The sequence below is a fragment of the Saccopteryx bilineata genome, chromosome 4, assembly GCF_036850765.1.
Source record: "Saccopteryx bilineata isolate mSacBil1 chromosome 4, mSacBil1_pri_phased_curated, whole genome shotgun sequence".
NCBI lineage: Eukaryota > Metazoa > Chordata > Mammalia > Chiroptera > Emballonuridae > Saccopteryx > Saccopteryx bilineata.
In genome coordinates this window covers 286,988,664-287,010,263 of record NC_089493.1, presented here as the reverse complement: position 1 = coordinate 287,010,263, position 21,600 = coordinate 286,988,664, and the positions used below count along the sequence as shown (strand labels likewise).

Here is a 21,600-nt window from a genome sequence, read left to right as displayed (position 1 = left end):
TGCCTCGCGGCTCTCACTGTTTCGGGTGGCCCCGCATCCGGGGCTCACAGCCGGGGCCGCGAGAGTCGGGAAAACCGGAAGTTGGAATGGAGCAGCCGGTCGGAAAACGCTGGCACACTCGCCAGGGTCGGGAGGCACAGGGATGATACACTGCGGGGATGCCTCCGGAGGCGCAGACTGGATCGTGCAGGTGAGAGTGGCTGAGCGGTGCCGCGGCGAGGCGGAGTCATAGGGCGTCAGCCAATCACCAGTGTTTCTGAGGAGCGGGGCTGAGTCGTTGCCTAGGCGACGCGCTCCCAACTTTGGTGCCTGATGGGCTGGGACCCTGGGTGGCGCCAACTTCTAAGCGCGGGGCTTTGGTGGGATCCAAATCTCTGGGCTTCCCCAGTATCCCTGAAGTATCCTTTTTGTCTGGTAGAGAAACTTGCCCAGGAGTCAGGACACACCCACTCTTTTTGGACTTGGTGTACTTCTAGGCTAAAATGGCCCACCTCAGGAGCAAGGTCCCTTACTCTGGACACTGGCTATGCTCCTGTGCTCCTTATTGGAGAAACACTCACAGATCGAGCAGTTTATTCCCCTCCTCCCTCAGTTTGCAGCACTCTGGCTTGAAAACAATATTGACTTTTGCCACACCTTTGTACCGTTTTACCTTGAGGATTCAAGTGCCTGGAAATACTAATGAGACAAACCCTGGGGGTAATTTTCCCTTCATCAAAGTGACAATATAATGGGTTAGAATGTTAGGACTCCTAAAACATGTTTAACTCCATTAGGAGAGTTGCAAATTCAAAATGCTGTAGGGGCCAAATGTGGTAGTCTTTAAGAGCCGGCCCTGAATGTGGGGAATTTGGGTCCAGGGTTGCCAGGTGTTCTAATTTTTCAAGAAAATCAATTTTATGAGAATTCTTCTAATTTTCAAATGTTGGAAACTAAGTTTTGGGGAGTTTTTGTTTGTTTTTTAAATTAAACCCTTGTGCACTCTTGCAGCTGCCTGTGTGCTCGTTACGGGGGCCAGTCATACCTGTCTTACTGGGTGAAGTGGATGCGTCTCACAGGTCGCTGATGGGCCAAAGGCAGTGGGTATGGAACATTTGCTGGAAGAAGAAACCTTCCTAGAATCTGATTCCAGCCTGACCTGTGGTGGCGCAGTGGATAAAGCGTTGACCTGAAAGACTGAGGTCTCCAGTTCGAAACCCTGGGCTTGCCCAGTCAAGGCACATATTGGAGTTGATGCTTCCTGTTCCTCCTCTCTCTCTCTTTCTCTCTCTCTTGCCCCCCCTTTCTCTCTAAAATAGAAAAAAATGAAATCTATAAAAAGGCAAAAAAACAAACACAACAACAAGAATCTGATTCCAGGGCTGGCCCCCATTCCTTTCCTGACTGGCGAGTGGAATAAGAAGCCACCAGTGCCTGACCTGTGGTGGCGCAGTGGATAAAGCATTGACCTGGAACACTGAGGTCACCGATTCAAAACCCTGGGCTTGCCTGGTCAAGGCATATATGGGAGTTGATGCTTCCTGCTCTCCCCCCCCCCTCATTCTAACTCTCTCTCCTCTCTAAAATGAATAAAATAAAATAAAAGCCCTGGCCGGTTGGCTCAGCGGTAGAGCGTCGGCCTAGCGTGTGGAGGACCCGGGTTCGATTCCCGGCCAGGGCACACAGGAGAAGCGCCCATTTGCTTCTCCACCCCTCCGCCGCGCTTTCCTCTCTGTCTCTCTCTTCCCCTCCCGCAGCCAAGGCTCCATTGGAGCAAAGATGGCCCGAGCGCTGGGCATGGCTCTGTGGCCTCTGCCTCAGGCGCTAGAGTGGCTCTGGTCGCAATATGGCGACGCCCAGGATGGGCAGAGCATCGCCCCCTGGGGGGCAGAGCACCGCCCCTGGTGGGCGTGCCGGGTGGATCCCGGTCGGGCGCATGCGGGAGTCTGTCTGACTGTCTCTCCCTGTTTCCAGCTTCAGAAAAATGAAAATAAATAAATAAATAAATAAATAAAATAAAATAAAATAAAAAAGAAGCCACCAGTGATGTCTGAGGGTCTGGGACCCCATAGATAGTTGGTTCAGACCCCTTTACCCCTGCTAACCCCAGCCTTGAGAGAGAGCTTGGGGAAGGCGGCATCTTGAAAAGTCATATTGATTCTGCATCTTTCAGAGGTGTAGGACATAGGGGTAGAGGGGAGATCCCAGGCCCCTCTGTTTCTTACAGATAGAGAACTCTGTGTCAGTTATGGAGGGAACCCAGAAGACCCGCTGGCCAGCCTGGAGGCCATTAATAAAATACAGGGATGTCTTTATGGAGACCATAGACCTTCAGAAGCCCTGAAGGGTGCTGAAACGAACCATCATACCTTTCCACCCAGCAAAGTGCCCTTCTTCCTGTGAGGACAACGGCAATGCTCTAATGCTCTCTCTGAAACGTCAAAAATAAAAAATCCTCCCATAAAATGTAGTTTCCCATATTGGCACTCCTGCTTGGCTGACATCACAAGTAGTACATGCCCGGAAAACATCGTAAACTGCCAATACCAATCTAGGGGGTCCTTATGGCTATGGGCAAGTGCAATTGGGCTGGGGACCCTAGACCCGGAACCCTTGAAGCCGGGAACTTTATAGGACTGTAGCTGTGCGGGGAACGGGATCTGGGAGGGACTTCCTGTTGTCCTTAATCCCAGTCTCCACCCGGCTCCCTTTTCCTGGTGCAGGCTGCCGAGACTCCCTTCCCAGGGGAGACGCCCCCCTTTCCGCTGCCCAAGGTGCCCCACCCACCTCCACCTTAGTGAGGGTGGGGGCTGGGGAGGGGACCTGGATCCAGAGACCCGAGCAGGCTGCCAGCTGACAGGAGGGGACGGGGTCAAAGGTGGAGAGGTCTTGGAGAGAAGGGGGTCTGGATCCCGGTTGGGGAAGAGAAAGGACGGGAACGATATCCTCTGTCCAGGACTGTGAGCCGGATAGACACCCGAGCCCAGGCTGGTGATTGCAGCCGCAGGGAGGGCTGCTGAGAGTGGGGCGCTCAATTTCTGGATCTCAGGCAGGGCCGAGTCAGGCTCAGCAAAGGGTGTATGTGTCCTGGGCTGGGGAAATGGCAGGGCCTGGGTTCCTCAGCCAAGCTGGCTGTGGCGGTTGGGGGCCCGTGCAGCACCTGTTTTATAGGATCTCTGCAGCGTTTTTGGCTCTGATGACAGGAAATACAGATTCCTAGTCAGTCAGGCTCTCCCTGAGTTGCAGGGCTCTTGTTTTAGTGACAGAGAAAATACAAATTAGCATTCTATAGAAGTGAGGAACCAAATCCAGAGAGGGAGGCTGTTGGGTGGCATCAAGAAGGCTTTATATTTGGGAACAGGGATGGGTCTGGCCCCACATGGGACTTTCAGGGCACTTTAGAGTGGTCTAGGAGATGCCAGATGATTTCCCTTTGCCCTTCCAGGCTCCTGGCCAGAAGCTGGAGGGGGTTTGGCCAACAGAAGGAGAACCGACTCAGCTGTGCTTTCTAACTCTGAGATAGAAAATGTCTGCAGACCGTGAAGGCATCCAGGCTACCCAGGACAAAGAGAGAGCCCAGGAGGTATGGACGGGGTGTTAGGTGAGGGAGGTGTGCTCTGGAAGGTACTGGAGCCGGATGGGATCTTCACAGCAGGGCATCGGGACCAATGGAAGAGTTAGACTTGCTGGGGTGCAGAGCTGGTGGAGGGGGGTGGAAGGGGGGTATTGAAGAGAAGGTGCTATGATGGGAAATACCTTCTACCTGGGAATTGAATTCTGAAGAACTGCATTGCTTGGCCTAGAGAATTTCATAGTCAGTGGACCAAAGGCCACATGAGGCTGTGTGGGGGTCCTACCCAGGAGGCTAGCCCTATGAATAGCACACAGAGAAGCCTTAGTCTCCCCCCAACCCCACTGTCCTCACCCTGGGGCCCCATCTCCTCTCTTTGGGTCTGAGCACCTACACCTTCCTGTACCTGTTGCCCACCTGTGTGTGTGTGTGTGTGTGTGTGTGTATGTATGTATGTATGTAATTACAACCTGTGGGGAAACCAGAGTCACCAGGCTTGGAATCAGGAATATGAGTCGGTCATAGCCAGGTGTGTGACTTTGGGCAAGTTCCCTGGCTTCTGGGAACCAGGTATGTGATCTATAGAATGTGGATGGATCGTGTGCCAGTTGTTCCCATCCATCTCACCCAGGTGGTTGGGTGGCTCAGATGAGATAGTGGGCACAAGAGTCCTCAGTAAGCAGTTCGTCAGCTTACAGGAGATCATTATTGTAATACACAACACAAGAATATGCACAGCAATTGGAGCCTAAGTCAGAGAGACCTGTATCCCTTCACCCAGTAATACCAGTGGTTGTAAGTAATAGAAATGATCCCTGAAAGTATAGTCTTTGTAAGGACAAACACAAATCATGTATTAGTTCTATGTTTGTTTGTTTTTTTATCATAGAAGCACAAAGAATTGTACCACTGTTTGGTTTCCCTTCCACATGCCTTTGTAGCACCAGCGGGCCTCACATGTCTGTGACATTCTCTGTTGATGTTGGGTTTTGTCAGCTCTCACAGTAGAGTAATAATAATTACAGGTACTGTTCTATGTTTATCCAGAACTTTCTGGAGTGGGCAGTTCTTTCTCATGCATTATCTGTGTGGGAGGCAGAGCAGCTGAGTCTTGGAGGCTGCCTCAACCATGTGGCTCTGAAGCACTCTGACTCCTAGCCTGGGGTCTTTCCCTTTGAGACCCTAAGACAGATGGAAGAGGGGTGGGGAGTGGGAGGGATAGGCACGAATTCCCAGTAGAAGGCTGGCCAATCTCCATGCCGTGGATGGCAATGAAGCTTCACCAGGGTCCTCCCGGTGCAAGAGAAGTGACTTAATCCGACGAGGCTCTTGAGGTTTGGGTGGAGACAGTGCCTGCTCAGGGTTGAATGGCTAGTGAGGGGCAGCCCTGGATTGGAGCCCCAGTCACCTGACTGAAGCCTGCTCCTCACTCTCCTGGAGGACTGGGGCTGAGACTGGTGTGATAAGGGGTGGGGGATGAGTTGGGAGGACCCTGAGGTCCCACTGGGTGGGGTGATGCTGAAGGGGGTACGCTGGAGAGGAGTTCTCCTGTCAGACCAAGATGGGCACCGGCCTCGTACACTTAGGGGCATCCTTGGGGTTTTTTTCTCCTAACCAAAACTCCAACTGTGACCAAATTCAGTCAGGCCGGATACGTCCCAAGGCACATGATGCTTCCCTGTCATCTTCAAGACATGGTGGTCCTAAGGGTGACTCAGGAGTCAGATACACTTGAGTACAAATCCTGGTGGAGCCACTCTTGACCTCCATGACCTTGGGCCATTATCTGATCTCTGAGCCTTAGTGTATTCATTTCCTGGGGCTGCTGTAACAAAGGACCCCAAACTTGGTGGCTTAAAACAACAGAAATTTATTCTCTCACAGTTCTGGAGGCCAGAGACCCAAAATCAAGGTATGAACAGGGTCCCTCCCAAGACTGTAGGGGAAGGTCCTTGCTGCCTCTTCCCGCTTCTGGGGTCCAGGTATTTTTTGGCTTGTAACAGCATCACTCCAATCCTTGCTTCTTCTTTGCTTGGCCTCCATGTTTCTGTGTCCTCACCTCTTTTTATAAGGACACCAGTCATTGGGTTTTCAATTCATTACACTTGGTTTACTCATATATTAAAAATTATAATCCACACTGCTGTTAGCGGTACAAGGCTTGAATTGAATCAGGCAGCTGTTGTGTGGGCACCTGGCCAGGCCGCACCTAGCAGGGCCTTGATAAGCCTGCCTGCCGTCCTGCCTGCCTTCCGTGGGGGTGAGCGGGAGATGCACAGTCCCCTGGGGGTGGGAGGAGGAAGCAAGGCAAGTCCTTCAAGCTGTCTTGCATTTGGTCGTGGGTTTGAACACACTAGGTGCCTGCCCCTGCAGGGACCCCTGGGTGTGGAGGACATAGGGCTTGGCTGTGTTTCTCAGTCTCTTTCCAGTACTGATGGGGGCTGCTGTTCATAGGTTCCAGGTCATGGGCAGCCTTGTCAAGAAATGCTTTCCAAGTCAAAGGAGACGGTGCCTTTGGGAGCTGCTCAGGAGTCACCCGACATTAAAACAGAGTTGCAAAATCTTCACCCCGAGGGAGCGTCGCAGGAGGACAGGGCTCAAGGAGCTGGGAACTGGGGGCGCCTCAGCCAGGACTCTACAGAGAAAACTCTTTTTCTGCCTGGCGGAGGTGAGGAGAGGCACTTTGAGAGAGGCGCTTTCCTGGGCAGCAGCTGTGGGGAGAGGTGGAGCTTACAGCCCAGATGGGGAGGGGAAGAGGTCTCTGCAAGGCCCCTGCGAGGTCAGGAGAGATTTCTGGATGTCTACCCACTTGCCTGTCAGAGGTCACCCTGGCACAGCCTCAGAGCCTACTGACACTCTTCTTGGGTGGGGTTGAGGGTGGGGCTTGAGGCAGTGTGGGTTTGCTGGGCATGAGCCCCTCGGAAGCAGCGGACCCAGGACGAGGTGGCCTCTCTGAGGACCTCTCTCCTCTCTCAGCCCTCCCCTCCCCCCAGATCCCCGTGCTTTCTTACGAGGGGAGGACCAGAGACCGGCAGATGGCCGCAGCGCTCCTCACTGCCTGGTCCCAGGTAAGTGCCCCTGTCCGAGATCGAGGGGAACTAGGCGTGGAGGGACAGTGTCTCCGACTGAACTGTCATGTGGATCTCATCACTGGCCCTGAGGGTGAGGGCTGGAAGGGAATGTAGCGTTGGCTGTCTGTCGGGAAAGAGGGCCTCTTGTTTTTGTCTCCTGTCCGCTATACGTAACTGCCTTATTCTTGCCCCCAAAAGCCATCCTTTGGGTGGCTTGACGCTCGGATCTGGACAGCGGGGGTTGGGATCTCATCTTGGCTCCATCAGGCCCCTCCACATGTCTTAGTGTGTCCTGCAGAGTGGGCATTTCGTGTTTCAGATGCCAGTGACCTTTGAGGACGTTGCTCTGTACCTGTCCCGGGAGGAGTGGGGGCGGCTGGACCACACGCAGCAGAGTTTCTACTGGGATGTCCTGCAGAAGCGGAACGGGCTGGCCTTGGGTAAGGGCTGGCACTTGTGCTGGGGTGACCTCTTCCTGAGACCCTGGATGTCAGAGGTGGGGTCCATCCTGCTGTCACCTCTCAGCTCTCTAAGGCTGTTCTTACTGTTCACATAGACTACTGTTCTACAGAACCTTCCTAGTGATGGGTCCTAGTGATCGGTGTGCTCCATATGTGGGCCGAAATGGTGGTAGCCAGTAGCTAGAGGGGCGTGTTGAGCACTAGAAAAGTGGCTAGAGCAACTGAGTATTTAATTTAATGTTATTGGTTTGAGAGAGAGGGAGAGGAAAGCACTGATTTGTTGTTTCATTTATCCACTTACTTGTGCATTCATTGGTTGATTCTTGTACGTGCCTTGACGGGGGATTGAACTCACAGCCATGGTGTATTGAGATGATGCTCTAACTAGCTGAACTATCTGGCCAGGGTAAATTTTATTTCATTTTAATCAGCTCAAATGTGAACTGAAATAGCTCTATGTGGCTAGTTGGCTGTGGTACTAGATAGTGCCAGCCTAGAGCTTCTGCTCTTTTTTATTCTTCTGTGGTGCTTCTTCCTGTAGTGTCACCCTCCTCTTTCTCAAAGCCTGGCTTTGCGCAGAGACTTTGCTCTGGGGTCAGGGCTGCGTGCCCATGGTAGGGGGGACATGGTGCCGGTTCATCTCCAGACTCACACATTCTGAGCTGTCACTTCTCCGAGGGGCGTGTCCTCTTCTCAGAGTTGCCTTGGCTCTCTTGGTTTTTCTCATAGCAAGTAGTTATGTCCCAGGGCTTTGACTCCTCACTTTCAGACTCTAGTTTTCTTGGCAGGTTTTTATGAGATCTTATGGGAAACTCAGAATGTTCATTTATTGTTATTCATTCAGTCAGTCAGTCTGTCTGTCTGTCAACACGGACCCGTTGCACACCTGCTGGTCCAAATAGAGTTGAGGATTTGGTAGTGCCACCCTTGGACTTCAGTGGTGGGCCAGCTCTCCCATTGTCCTTGGTGAACCCCAAGATCACAGCCACTCTGCTCAATCCTTTAATTATCTCAGGTTTGTGTACCACCTGTTGTTAACACCCCCAGGACTTGCCCAGACCTGCTGGTCTGAGCCCTGGGAGATCAGAGGGAACCTAGCACTCATTTGTAGTCCCATGACAGGCCTCATGAGTGACCTTAACTCCCCAGTGTATCTTAACACTTTCCCTTCCTCCTCTGGGACTTGGATCAGAGGATGGAGGCCAGGCTCTTTGCTTTCTTACTGACTTGACCAGAATTCTTGGGCTCTCACCCTGGAACTTGACAAATGGAACTTCGGTCTCTAACATTTGGGTGGTCAGCGTCCCTGGGCCTCTAGTTCCAGGCCCTCCCCCAGGAGCCCTTTGTGCTGATGGTCCTGGGAAGGTGCAGGTGTGGGAGTGGGAGACTGTGTTTGGTTTCCACCGTTGCTGGGCCCATGACTGGAGCTGTGTGAGGAAGGGGATTGCTGGCAGCTGACCTGGCCCAAACCCTCGCCCTTTATTTCTGGTGCTGGCTCAGGGAGATAAGGAAGAGCTCTGACTCACCCCTGAAAAGAGTGTCTAGTGGTGACCCTGGAACATGCTTCCTAGAGAGGGTGGACACCTGACCCCAAGCAACCGTTGAGCTCAGGTGGTCTCACCGGAGTTGCACCCATTCCCCTTTGCTCTGTCACTTCCGGTGGGGGGTTGTCTCCAGCTGGGCAGCCCGGGAGGTCCGCGACTGAGCACTGCATCTCTTTTTGGGCAGGGTTTCCCTTCAGCAGAAATTTCTGGGCCTCCCAAGTGCAGGGCAAGGGCGAGGCCTCAAGTTCGTGCCTGCAGATGGGAGATGAGAAGAGAGGTGCGTTCAGAGGTGATGGGTGGGCAGTGGGTCATGACCGTCACCCCCTGGTGCCCCTTTGTCAGTGCAGGCTCTGCTTCCTGTGGGGTGCAGGCATATGTGCCTTTCTGGGCAGGGCGCCAGCCTCCCCGCCTCTGCAGAAGGTGGCTTTCACTTCCCCAGCTCCCTGTGGGTTCTTGCCCCTTTCTCCACCGTGGCCCCTCACAAAAGCCTCTCTCTGGTTGGAAACCCTTCTCCAGGAGCAGTGGAGGGGAGAAAGGAGGAAGCGACCTCATCCCTGGCAGTCGCTGGGGATGTGAAGTCCTTCAGGACCAGGACGGGGAGAGCCTATGGGGACGTCCTACAGTGTGGACGGCAAGCAGCCAGTGGCCAGAGATTGGGGCCAGCCAGAGATGATGGGCGGCCAGGTCCCCCGATGGAGAGACCCTTAGAACCAGCCCTGTCCGACACTGGCCTCCCAGAGAAACCCGGCAAGGAGGAGACAGGCGTCTCCGGGGGCAGCGAGGAGGGGCCGGCCCCTGATGGGGATGCCGGCAGGAAGACCTACCAGTGCGAGCAGTGCGGCAAGGGCTTCAGCTGGCACTCGCACCTGGTGACGCACCGGCGCACGCACACGGGGGAGAAGCCGTACGCCTGCACGGACTGCGGCAAGCGCTTCGGCCGGAGCTCGCACCTCATCCAGCACCAGATCATCCACACGGGCGAGAAGCCCTACACCTGCCCCTCCTGCTGGAAGAGCTTCAGCCACCACTCGACGCTCATCCAGCACCAGCGCATCCACACAGGCGAGAAGCCCTACGTGTGCGAGCGCTGTGCGAAGCGCTTCACCCGCCGCTCGGACCTGGTCACCCACCAGGGCACTCACACCGGCGCCAAGCCCCACAAGTGTCCCGTCTGCAGTAAGTGCTTCACACAGAGCTCGGCCCTGGTCACCCACCAGCGCACCCACACCGGGGTGAAGCCCTACCCGTGCCCCGAATGCGGCAAGTGCTTCAGCCAGCGCTCCAACCTCATCGCGCACAACCGCACGCACACTGGGGAGAAGCCCTACCACTGCCTCGACTGCGGCAAGAGCTTCAGCCACAGCTCACACCTCACAGCCCACCAGCGCACCCACCGCGGCGTCCGGCCCTACTCCTGCCCGCTCTGCGGCAAGAGCTTCAGCCGGCGCTCCAACCTGCACCGGCACGAGAAGATCCACACCACGGGCCCCAAGGCTCTGGCCATGCTGATGCTGGGTGCGGCGGGGGCTCTGGCGGCACCTTCACCTGCTCCTACCTAGGAGGCTGAGAGGGAGGAGCTGGGCCCTTGGGGAAGAGCGAGAGGATCCCTGTGAGGGAGTTGGGGAGGTGCTGGCATGGGGGTGCAGCATGGCAACGCTGGGAGGAGCTAGGGCACATATCAGGCTGACTACTGCAAATTAAAGGCCTTGGAATTCAAGCCTCGGCCTATTGCTCTGTCGTAGGGTGGACGGGTTGGGAAGAGTGGTGGGGGGTGCTGATGACAGCCCCAGACTATGGGAGGCTCCCAGGTCAACCAGTGTCCTCACCAAGGCACCCGAGTCATCACTCAGGGCTTGGGCACCGAGTCCCCGCATCTCGCTGCAGCCTGAGATACTCCGGGAATCCAAGCCCGGCGGCCACGTCCAGTCCTGCTGATGGCTGGCTCATTCGTGGCACTGGAGGAGCCCCGACCCCTGCACTTGGCCCAGGCCCAAGCAGGGCCTGACCAGTGTTGCCCCTGAGAGACGGGCATGAGTGTGGCAACCGTCTGGAAGGAGACTGTGGTCTTCTTCGAGGGAAGCGGGTACATACACTTAGGCCAGTGCGAGGTGAGGGGTAGTAAGAGGTGGAGAAACGTTAAAAAGGGTCTTTGCTGCATTTACTCATTCATTTTTCAAATACGAAATGAATATGTTCCAGGTTCTTTGCTAAATGTTGAGGAATAAGCAATGAACAAGCCAGACAAGATCCTTACCCTCATGGGTTGGCTATAATGGGGGAGACTAGCAAGCAGATAAATGACACATGAATCTCAAGTAGTGACAAATGTCAGAAAGAAAGGACGGGTGAAGCAATGGAGGATGCTAGGAACTGACAGAGAAAGCCCATGCAAGGAGGGAACATGTAAGCAAGGATTTGAAGAATGACAAGATGCTGTTTTACAAGAATTTTTGGGCAGAACCTTCCAAGCTAGGAAAACAAAATGAATAAAGGCCCTGCATGAAGAGATTGGTGTTCTGTGGGGCAAAATGACAACCCTGCTGGGAGGGATGGGAAGCTAGAGAGGTTAAGACTTGTGAGGTGCTATGGCCTAGGTTTCTCCCTGGTGTCTCGTGGAGGGTGGAGAATGGGAGGTTATGAGGATGGTCCAACCTTCCTCATGTTCATGCGCCTGGTCCAGCCTCTGACATATGGTCAGGCAGGCTTCTTGCCCAGGTTCCAAATGCAACACTTTTGGCCTGACCTGTGGTGGTGCAGTGGATAAAGTGTCGACCTGGAATGCTGAGGTCGCTGGTTTGAAGCCCGGAGGTCTCTGGCTTGCGTGCGGGCTCACTAGCTTAAGCACAGCGTTGCTGGCTTGAGTGTGGGATCATGAACATGGTCTCTGGCTGGAGCCCAAAGGTCACTGGCTTGGAGCCCAAGATTGCTGGCTTAAGTCCAAGGTCACTGGCATGGCTAGATCCCCCCAGTCAAGGCACATATGAGAAAGCAATCAATGAACTAAAGTGCTGCAACTACTATATGAATTGATGCTTCTCATCTCTCTCCCTTTCTGTCTGTCCCTGTCTCTCTCTTGCTCAAAAACAGAAAACAAAATATTTAGTCAACAAGATGTAAACGTTCTGAATATTAAATATACCACGAGAGAAATTATAAAAATATCTATTTTTTTCTATTTATTTTATTTTATTTTACTTACTGATTTTAGGAAGAAGAGTGGGGGAGCAAAAAGTGTCAACTCATAGTTATTCATTGATTGCTTGTCGTATGTGCCTTGACTGGGTAAGCCCAGGGTTTTGAACCAGTAATCTCAGCATTCCAGGTTGATGCTTTATCCACTCCATCACAGGCCAGGATCTATTTGTTGTTTTTTTTGTGTGTGTTTTTTTACAGAGACAGGGAGAGGGATAGACAGGGACAGACAGACAGGAACGGAGAGATGAGAAGCATCAATCATTAGTTTTTCATTGCGCGTTGCAACACCTTAGTTGTTCATTGATTGCTTTCTCATATGTTCCTTGACTGCGGGCCTTCAGCAGACCACATAGCCCCTTGCTGGAGGCCAGCGAGCGACCTTGGGCTCAAGCTGGTGGGCTTTTGCTCAAACCAGATGAGCCCGCGCTCAAGCTGGCGACCTCAGGGTCTCGAACCTGGGTCCTCTGCATCCCAGTCCGACACTCTATTCACTGCGCCACCGCCTGGTCAGGCTCTATTTGTTTTTAATGAAAGAACTCTTAGCAGTCAGTAATGCTAGATAGGGTATACATTCTGTTTGTAATAGAGACCCAAAAGCAACAGTGGCTTAAACATAGTATCTCTTTATCTTTCACCTGTCTGGGTATAAGTCCAGGGCAGGTTTGACAGCTCCACACTCAGGAGTCCAGGCACCTTCCATCTTATTGTTTTGACACCTCTGGATGTGACTCTCATCTTCATGGTTCGTATCATTACGTCCAAATTTCTGCTAACAGTTGGGGAAAACAGACTAGGAAGACATGACCCATCCCTTTCCAGTAAGATGCATACATCACATCTGTTCACATCGCATGGGCTTCAATTTAATTACATGGCCATACTTAGCTGCTGGAGAGACTCGGAAAATATACTCTTTATTATGAGTTGCCATGTGCCCATCAAAAAGTTCTTACTAAGGGGAAAACTGATATTGGGGAACAACTAGTAGTCTTTATGCTACAAATGAGAATAGATGCTTCTTAATGTGAGCATGGCTATTTATCAGAGACAAACACTAGACAATCATAAATCATTAAAAGTTTTCATTAACCAAGACAATATGTCTGCTGACCTAACATTGTTAAGGAGTTCTAGACAACATTATAAAACTAAGAAAGTAATGAATATAAATTCTGGAAGTAAATATAACTTTTTTGGAAATAAATTTTTACTCTTCATTTATAGATATTTTCTAGCTAGAAAAATAAACTAAAACATTATCAGACGGAAAAGAAAATGCAATTAGGTCATCAATTTCCTTGTATTTATATGCAAGTAATTTATCATCTACCAGCGATGCCCAATACAATATACAGTATGTGTGCCAGTTATTGATCTGTCTCTCAGCCTCCAATACACATTTCATGGTGCTTTGTGATACTGCAGCCAGATCATTGAACCTTTCTCCTTTGCAACCCAATCTGATGTTAGTTTTTGCCAATAGAGGGCGTTGGAAGAACACGATAAGGCCACACCTGGAATAGGGTACTTTCAAGTTCCTTCTTCCCCAAATGGTTTTCCCTTGAGGCCAATAGAGTGAGGGGAGCCAGTAGCATTCACTTCAGCAGTCTTCATAGAACAGCCTTGGCTCACGCCCTTCAGCAGTTTCTCAAGCAAATGCAGCAAGGTGAATGTGGAAATACAAAAAAATGGAAACTAAATGTCCAAGAGTAAGGGGCTTTAAATAAAGTGACTTCCATGCTATGGAATACTGTACATTCCGCAAAACAGATTCTTTTATTTATAAATGCTGATATGGAAAAACGTCCCTGATAGACTTTTGAGTCAACAAAACATGACTTACATAGACTGATTCCAGATTTATATTAGAAATATTCATAGATGTAGAACTGTAAATACAGACTAAAATATTAATAGTGCTTATTTCCTAATGGCTTTATTACGAATATTTTAAACCTTTAGTTATTCAACAAATATTGTGCCAGAAACAATTCTAGGTGCTGGGTGTAGGGCAATGAAAAACAGTCTGACCTCATGGAGCCAATAGTTCAGTAGTAAGAGATGAATATTACACAAATATATCAGCTATTGGTAAAAGCTAGGAAGAAAAATAAGAAAGTTGAGCCATGGCGGGGGGGTGTGGATGTGCTGTTTACACAGGGTTAGGGAAAGCCACTTTGAGGGAATGACATTTGAGCAGTGAGGGAGTTAGCCTTGTGGATATCGGTATCTTTATAAGTTTCCATACTTTTTAAATTTTCTTTTCTACACTGAGAGCATGCTTGCATAATAGAAACGAAGCTTTTTGTATTTCTTTAAAATATCTGGAGCCTCAGATCTCTAGGTATGAGTATACAGAGAGGGTGGGAGAACCCAAAGCTTCCCGGACATGGCTCGCAAGCTCTAAATTCTCCTTGGCCTCGGGACCCCCACCGCTCCAGAGATAAAGTTGCTAGTAGAAGAGCGCGGGGCTCCCCGGGATCAGAGTCCCAACCTGCCGAGTCCTGCTGAGTGGCCCCGGCCAACGCTCAGGGACGGCGAATAGCCGCAGGAAGCTCCGCGCCCCTCACTGGACTGCATTTCCCAGGAAGCTCCATGTCCCGTTAGGAGCGGCTAAAGGGCGATGGCGGAATCCAAGAGGCTGGAATACAGTCTCCCCAGAAAGAGCCGGAGGCGGGAGGAAAAGTCCGCTCCAGCGCACTCCTCCCGGCGGAGCTGGCGCTCCACTTGTGGCTGGGCCAGTTGCTATGTCTGCTCATCAGGCCAGCCTCGGCTTTCCCTTTCGCCCCTCAAGAGCCAGAGGGACAGAGAAACTTGACGGAAAAGCCAAAGGAAGTACCACGCGAGCCTAGACATGGACACAAACCGCGGGCGTGGGTGTTGATGCGCGTGGTATCGCTGCCTTCTGACTGGGTAGCCCTAGGAATTCTTCCCGTTCATTGGCCATCCGTCAAGGCAAAAAAAAAAAAAAAAAAAAAAAAGCTCGATGCACGAACGGCCTTCTGGGGCGGGTAGTTTCTAGTGTTTAAAACGGCGCTCACGCTCTGCTGTTTCCCGGCGAGCTCTGCGCGAACTTCCGGTGTCGCTTCCTAGCAGCGGAACTGGGAACGCCTGGGCGGCTGTGGGAGGTGTGTGGCCTGGGGGCGGGACCGGCGACAAGGGCTGCCGGACTCCGAGGTCCAGCGCAGGTCTTCGGGCGGGTGGGGCCCGCGCCCCCAGGCAAGGCAGAAGCCGAAGGGGGCGCACACCGCTGAAAAGTGCTGTGGGGACTGCGGGCGCCTGCACCCGCTGCCAGTCCCGCCTCCTCTCAGCTCCGCGTAGGCGAGGCTGCTGGAAACCGAGCACCGGGCTCCGGCCAGGTTCGCGTTCCCGCCTGCCGCGCGCGTCTTGCCAAGCGACCCTGGTGAGTCCCTGGCCCTGTCCGATCAGAGCCTCCTCCTCGGTCACTAGAGGCTGAGAACGGAGCGCGTACTTTTCAGGGGTGTTGTGAGGAATACCAGAATCAAGTGTTTAGTGTGTGCTAGGGAAGGACCAGAACCAGCCTGAATGCCTCACTGGGGTATTGGTTCGGAAACTGCATGCCGCGGAATCTTCCAGAGCCGCCAATGAAGCATTGTTAGGTGGGAAAGCACATACAAAATAGCTTGTGCAGTAAGATCTCATTTATGTGAAAACACACACACACACAACACTGTTTCGTTTTCCGTTTCTATAGGTACGTTTTTAATAAATGCACAGGGAAAGGTCTGAAAGTCATCTGTCAGACTGTTAATGGGAAACTGCACTGCATTGTGGAAGAGAGTTTCTCTTTTATGTATTTCCATGTCATGTAAATCTCCCTTTTTTATTACAATGGTTTGTGTCACTTCTTTATTGAAAGAAAAAACCCAAAGTTTCAAAATACACACTTTTCAGGACTTTTGAGTGGCAATGTATGTATGTGATACATTCATATGTACCTGTGGTTAAATGGCTTAGGATGGTGTCTGTGAGCCCATTACTGACACCCCTGGGCCAGATGTGTTTTGGAATTGAGTTTTCAAATATGAGAAAGGTAATACAGTACAAGTAGTGTATCTAGCAATCCCACCAGCAGAATTAAGGGCAACACTCAATAATCAAACGTGTTAATTAACTTTTTTGAAGCATAATATACATACAGAAGTACACTTGGTAAGGACAGCTGAATGAATTTTTACAAACTGCAAGAATACATTAATATTTCTGCCATAAAACACGAGCATTTATGTTAAGGGGAGTAAATGGAGATTACAAACATGGTCGTATCAGTGGGCCAGGTGGTAGAAATCTGGCAATTTTGGATTTCAGAGCTGAGGATAAGGGGCCACAGGCCAGTATTGGTGGGAGAGAGTGTCACATAAGGAAGGCATTACAGGAGAACATGAAAACGCGCTCAGGGCCAGGAAAGGATGGGAGCTCAAGTTTTTGAATGTCCCTCCAGACTGGTGTTTGCTCCTGTACATCTCCCACTCCTGCTGTTCTGATCTTTTCCTAGGAGTGCATGTCCAGATGCTGGCCCAGCTGCCACAGGGAACCCCCCTGGGAGACTGAAGGGGAGGCTCCTGGGCCCAGGTTGAGGCCCACCAACCCCGAGCCTTAGACCAGGGGGATGGCAGCCCCCCTGGAGCTTCAGGACCAGGCCCCTGGGGAGGGAGAAGGGCTTCTCATTGTGAAGGTGGAAGATTCCTCCTGGGATCAGGACTCGGGCCAGCGAGACGACAGCAGGGATTCTGAGGCCTGCCGCCAGCGCTTTAGGCGGTTCTGCTACAGGGATGCCGGCGGGCCCCACGAGGCCTTCAGCCAGCTGTGGGAGCTATGCTGCCGCTGGCTGCGACCTGAGCTGCGCACCAAGGAGCAGATCTTGGAGCTGCTGGTCCTGGAGCAGTTCTTGAGAGTGCTGCCTGGGGGTGTCCAGGACTGGGTGCGTGAGCGGTGCCCAGGGAGTGGCGAGGAAGCTGTTGCCTTGGTGGAGGAACTGCAGAAGCATCCAGTGGAATCATGGACGCAGGTGAGGGGACCCTCCCACATCCGTCCAGGGCGCATCTGTTTGGCACTGAGAGATGAGTCTTCCAGGGGTGGTGGGGACATAGCTGTAGGGAACATCCACAGGAGCATGTCATAAGAGGTGTTGTCTATCTGAAGACATTGTCCAGATGAATCTGGTTTCTTTTATTGGTGGCTTTGGAGGGCAGAGCAGGACCAAAGTGGGCATGTTCCAGGAAGGCAGGTGTTAGCTCCACACAGGTTCTGCATATGTTTATTCGTGTTCTGCTCTAGGCCAGGCACTGGGGATACAGTGATGTGCGTGGTGAGAGCACCAGAGGGGGCATGAGAAGGTAGAGCTGTACATGTGAACCCTGCTGTCTTGTGGGGTGTTGGGCCCTTGACACTGGAAGCGTCTGGGGAGGTGCTAATGAGTGACTATAAGGTATGGGGTTCTGCCCTTCACAGGAAGGTCTCTGCACTCCCCCTTGCTAAATGGCTCTGTGATTCTATCCTTTGGGGGCTGGTTCTTGCCTTGTGTTTGATCAGGAAGTGTCCCTGGGCACATGGCACTGCCTGGTATCACATTTTCCTCTGGACTTTCCTGGGACCCTGTGTTGATTTCTCCCCAAACCCCAGTCTCCTGAGGGACATGTCCTGTGTCTCCTTCCCAGGGATTAAACTCTGTCTCCCTCGTCTGGTCTCGGTGCTGATGAGCATGTTGTGGTTCCTGCACAGGATGTGCCGTCAGAGGAGGTGGACCCCGAGACTGCAGTCCAGAGATCCCAGGCCAGGGGACCTCCCCCGACAGCCGGGGCACAAAACCAGCCACCTGTACCCTTGGAGCAGCACAACCATGGTGGTGAGTAGGTCGCAGAGTGGCTGGGCAGGGGCCTGGCTCCTTCTGGACATTGCCCTATGGGTAGCAGGAAGGGTACCTGAAACTTAGACGTGTGTGTGCGTGCCTGTGCACAGTGGAGTGTGTGGGGTTCATCCCTAGCTTGAGCTGGTGTCTCTGAGGCTCCGTTCTTTTCTTTCAGCCCAGCTTCCTGCTCTTCTTACAGAGGGGAGTACCAGACAGAAAATGAATGCCTGCTTTGACTCTGAGAGCCATGTGAGTTACTAGTCCCATTGTCCCCTCTGAGACCCTCAGTGCTGATGAGGCCCTAAAATGGGCCTTGCCTTCTCAAGCCTCTTCCATCGTCCTGCTTCTCGCTGGTGTCTCCTGTCCCAGCCCTGTTCCTCACTCCGCCCACAGCTGCCTGGTGAGTCCTGAGCAGGGTTTCTCACTTCATTTCAGGGGCCTCTGACATTTGGAGACATTCCCTTCTATTTCTCTCAGGAAGAATGGGGGTCCCTGGACCCTGCTCAGCGGGATCTTTTCTGGGACATAAAGCGGGAAAACTCCCGGAACGTTGCCCTGGGTAAGCAGTAGGTGCAGCCAAGACCCTCAGGGTCCTTGGCTCCTCTGAGCTGGAGGCAGCAGTCTCCTCGGGGGTGCCAGCAGCAGAGAGAGGGCCCAGACAGGCCGCATCCCCCTGCAGGTCTTGATGGAATCCTCAGTCCTCCTCCCCACTCCCTCACAGGGGGCTCTAAGGTAGGCTTTCCCTGGCTCTCTTCAAGAGCCCTGGCTGATTTTTTTTTGGTGTGTTAATGTTAATTTTTCTCTGCCCGTGAATATACATTGATACATGATGGGTGCTTGCAACATGCTAGCACTGTGGTGCTGAGCACTTGCATGGGCTTTTTCTTGTGATTCTCAAAGCCACGTGCATAAAACTGTTGTCCCCATTTTACAGACACAGGACCTCAGACTCAGGTCAATGGACACCAAGGGGACAAAGTTGGGACTCGATCCAAACGGTGGTGGCAAGGCCCCCAGGCTGCCCCGTGAAGAGGTGCTGACAGTGAGAGCACGTACTGCGCATCATGCCTGGGCCTGTGCACTAGAGGCCACGCTCCCCGGTTCCTCTCCAAGCCAGGGCCTGTCTACGCGCTGTTTAGCGATAATCTCATTTAACCCCCATAATTTGATGGGCTGGGCTAGGATCCCTCTGGATCCAACTCTGTTCCTGAGTTAAGAAGACAAGAGCTTATGTAATGGAAGGAACCATGAGAGCTGGACCCATGTGGTTCCCTCGTTTCTGATAATGAATAGAGTTTGGATCATTTACAGACTTGACCTTCACGTATTCAGTTTTGGAGTTTGGATAGCCAGGTTTCAGAGAATGGGGCATTGGGTCCTAGTGTGGAAGGGCGGCACAGCTTGTTGAGGTGTATAGTTAGGAAGTGCCTCTGGGGCAGGATTAGCAGACTGGGCTGCTGCCTCTGCACTGTTTCTCTGCTGGCCTTTTATCATGTCCCGTTTAAAAAATTTATTTCCATTGGTTTGAGAGAAAGAGGAAGGGAGAGAAGAGGGTGGGAAGGGAGAGAGAGGAAGAAAGAAGTATCAACTCGTTCCACTTAGTTTCAATTTTAGTAGTGCACTCATTGATTGCTTCTCTCTGGGGTAGAACTTGGGACCTTGGTGGGCCAGGACGATGCTTTATCCACTGAGCCATCTGGCCAGGGCCTCATGTCTCCATTTTATAGCGAGGAGACTGTGGCTCGGGTCTGTCCAGCCCTGGACTTTCTGACTTTTTTAAATGAAGCGTTTATACATAGCTATACATATATGTACAAGCAGCTCTGAAGGCCAGAGAAGTAATTCAAGTTTTGGAACCTTGGAGGCTCTACAGATGATACTGTGTTTTAACTCGTTATTACGTTTTAGAGAACAAGCTCTAGAGCCTTGGCCTTAGAATTGTGCAGGAGAAATTAAGTCAAGAGTAAAAGCTTCACATTCTGAAAATAATCGTGGTAAAACACACCGCTCCTGGATTGTAGGAAATAAAATTGACATGACTGGAAGGACGTGACAGTCAAGGTGCTTGCCACTGAGCCTTGTTTCTGCATTTTCCCAGCTCCGAGCCCAGATCAGGTGGGACTGAAGAGGCCACCTTCTCTCTGCTTGCAGGTTTGGGGCTCAAGAGCCAAAGGGGGCGATCCTGTCTGGAGGAGGCGGTGAGGGTGCTCCCAGGCCAGACAGGCAGCAATGTGACTGTGGCCTGGAGCCCTGAGGAGGCCGAGCCTTTGGAGCCAGCGGCTGGGGCGAGGCGGGGGCGGCCGCCTACGCGCAGGCGCCAGTTCCGGGACCTCGCAGCCGCAGCGGAGAAGCCACACAGCTGTGGCCAGTGCGGCAAGCGCTTCCGCTGGGGCTCAGACCTTGCGCGCCACCAGCGCACGCACACAGGCGAGAAGCCTCACAAGTGCCAGGCGTGTGAGAAGAGCTTCCGCAGCTCCTCGGACTTGGTGCGCCACCAAGGCGTGCACACAGGCCAGAAGCCCTTCTCCTGCTCCGAGTGCGGCAAGAGCTTCAGCCGCAGTGCCTACCTAGCGGACCACCAGCGCATCCACACGGGTGAGAAGCCCTTTGGCTGCATCGACTGTGGCAAGAGCTTCTCACTGCGCTCCTACTTGCTGGACCACCGGCGTGTGCACACGGGAGAGCGGCCCTTCGGCTGCGGCGAATGTGACAAGAGCTTCAAGCAGCGTGCCCACCTCATCGCCCACCAGAGTCTGCATGCCAAGATGGCCCAGCCAGTGGGGTGAGGGGGAGGGGTTAGGGCTGAAGGGATCTTCTGGGAGGCAGAGCAGCAGGATGGCCGCCTTCCTCTGCTGCCAGCTTCTGCAACCACCCCCACCCTCCTACTGCCTGCCCTGCTCTGTCCCAGGACCGGTCAGCGCTCTCAAATAATAGAAATCCCCCGGAACCCTGTGGCCATTTTCCCTGCTCTGCAGGTTTCTCTTGCCCTCTGACTTCTGGAGCCCCAGCACATTCCTGGCAGGTGGCCTTAGCGTGGGAAAAAGGCTGAAGCAGCAGGGAAGTGTGAGAACTCTGGCAGGGCCTGGGGACCCCCATCTAGGAAGCTCCTGTGCGCCTTGCTTGCCCTGGGGCTCCTCGTTCCTCACCTTCTTGACTCAGTCCATGGGCCAGGCCCTCTGCCCTGCTAACCTCTGCCTTCCTGCAGGGGTGGAGAATGGGCTTTGACCACTAGGGTGCTGACAGGCTCTAGGAGGGCCAGTCAGCCCACACCTGAGAGGATCTGGGTCCACATACCACCACCCCCGCCCCCATTTCCAGGCCGAGACCACTCTGTCCTGTTCCGGCAATACGGACATTGCCAGCCATGCTGATCCCCACTGACTTCCCCCTTGAGAGCCATGGTCTGCTGAGGCTAGTGGTGGCTGCAGGGACTGGAGGTCTACTCTGCAGACAGAGCAGGGCCAGTGGAAGCCCACTGCTCCGACACTCTCATCCAGACAGGTGGAGTTTATGGTACGTAACACTAGCACTCCATCAGCACTGTCACTGACTTCTTAGGCACTGCATTCCATGTCTGCATCACCTGCAGACGGGGATTCACAGGGACATACCACAGGGGGGGACATACCACAGGGCAGCAAGACGGTTTGAATAAATGTGGAAACTTCCTCTAGGCTGTTCTGTTCTTTTTCCTGGCCAGTTATCCCGTTTATTTGACAGTAGTTGGTTTGTTCTATAGGTTTAAGGGAAACATACTAATGCATTTGTTTCAGGAATCATACTTAGAAAGATTAAAGTCTGTCCCAAAACCTCTAAGAAATATTCGTTAATTAAAAATAAGGCCGATTGGCCCTGGCCGGTTGGCTCAGCGGTAGAGCGTCGGCCTGGCGTGCGGGGGACCCGGGGTTCG

At 52.7% G+C, this 21,600-nt stretch overlaps 1 protein-coding gene across 6 annotated transcripts; it reads left to right on the top strand.

Moving 5' to 3' along the window:
* The first annotated feature begins 79 nt into the window (after positions 1-79).
* Positions 80-21,480, top strand: LOC136334633 (zinc finger protein 213-like). 6 transcript variants are annotated; one of them, XM_066275113.1, is made up of 9 exons: positions 2,662-2,753; positions 3,425-3,562; positions 6,005-6,218; positions 6,527-6,618; positions 6,941-7,061; positions 8,811-8,903; positions 9,143-10,111; positions 20,034-20,472; positions 21,009-21,480. In XM_066275113.1, exons 2-9 carry the CDS (start codon positions 3,506-3,508, stop codon positions 21,238-21,240), a joined length of 2,217 nt encoding a protein of 738 aa, XP_066131210.1. In that variant the 5' UTR covers positions 2,662-2,753; positions 3,425-3,505; the 3' UTR covers positions 21,241-21,480. The 6 variants fall into 6 exon arrangements, with proteins under 6 accessions (XP_066131205.1, XP_066131208.1, XP_066131206.1 ...); XM_066275108.1 differs by lacking the exons at positions 2,662-2,753; positions 20,034-20,472; positions 21,009-21,480 and adding an exon at positions 80-190 and having other exon boundaries at positions 9,143-11,749; XM_066275111.1 differs by lacking the exons at positions 2,662-2,753; positions 20,034-20,472; positions 21,009-21,480 and adding an exon at positions 1,039-1,058 and having other exon boundaries at positions 9,143-11,750.
* The last annotated feature ends 120 nt before the right edge of the window (positions 21,481-21,600 follow it).

What these genes read in the sequence shown, in the direction of transcription:
- LOC136334633 (XM_066275113.1), top strand. Translation starts at nt 3,506, where the DNA reads ATGTCTGCAGACCGTGAAGGCATCCAGGCTACCCAGGACAAAGAGAGA. An exon ending in GCGGAACGGGCTGGCCTTGG is followed by an intron (nt 7,062 to 8,810) that starts GTAAGGGCTGGC and finishes CTTTTTGGGCAG; the next exon opens with GGTTTCCCTTCAGCAGAAAT. An exon ending in AAGATGGCCCAGCCAGTGGG is followed by an intron (nt 20,473 to 21,008) that starts GTGAGGGGGAGG and finishes CCCCATTTCCAG; the next exon opens with GCCGAGACCACTCTGTCCTG.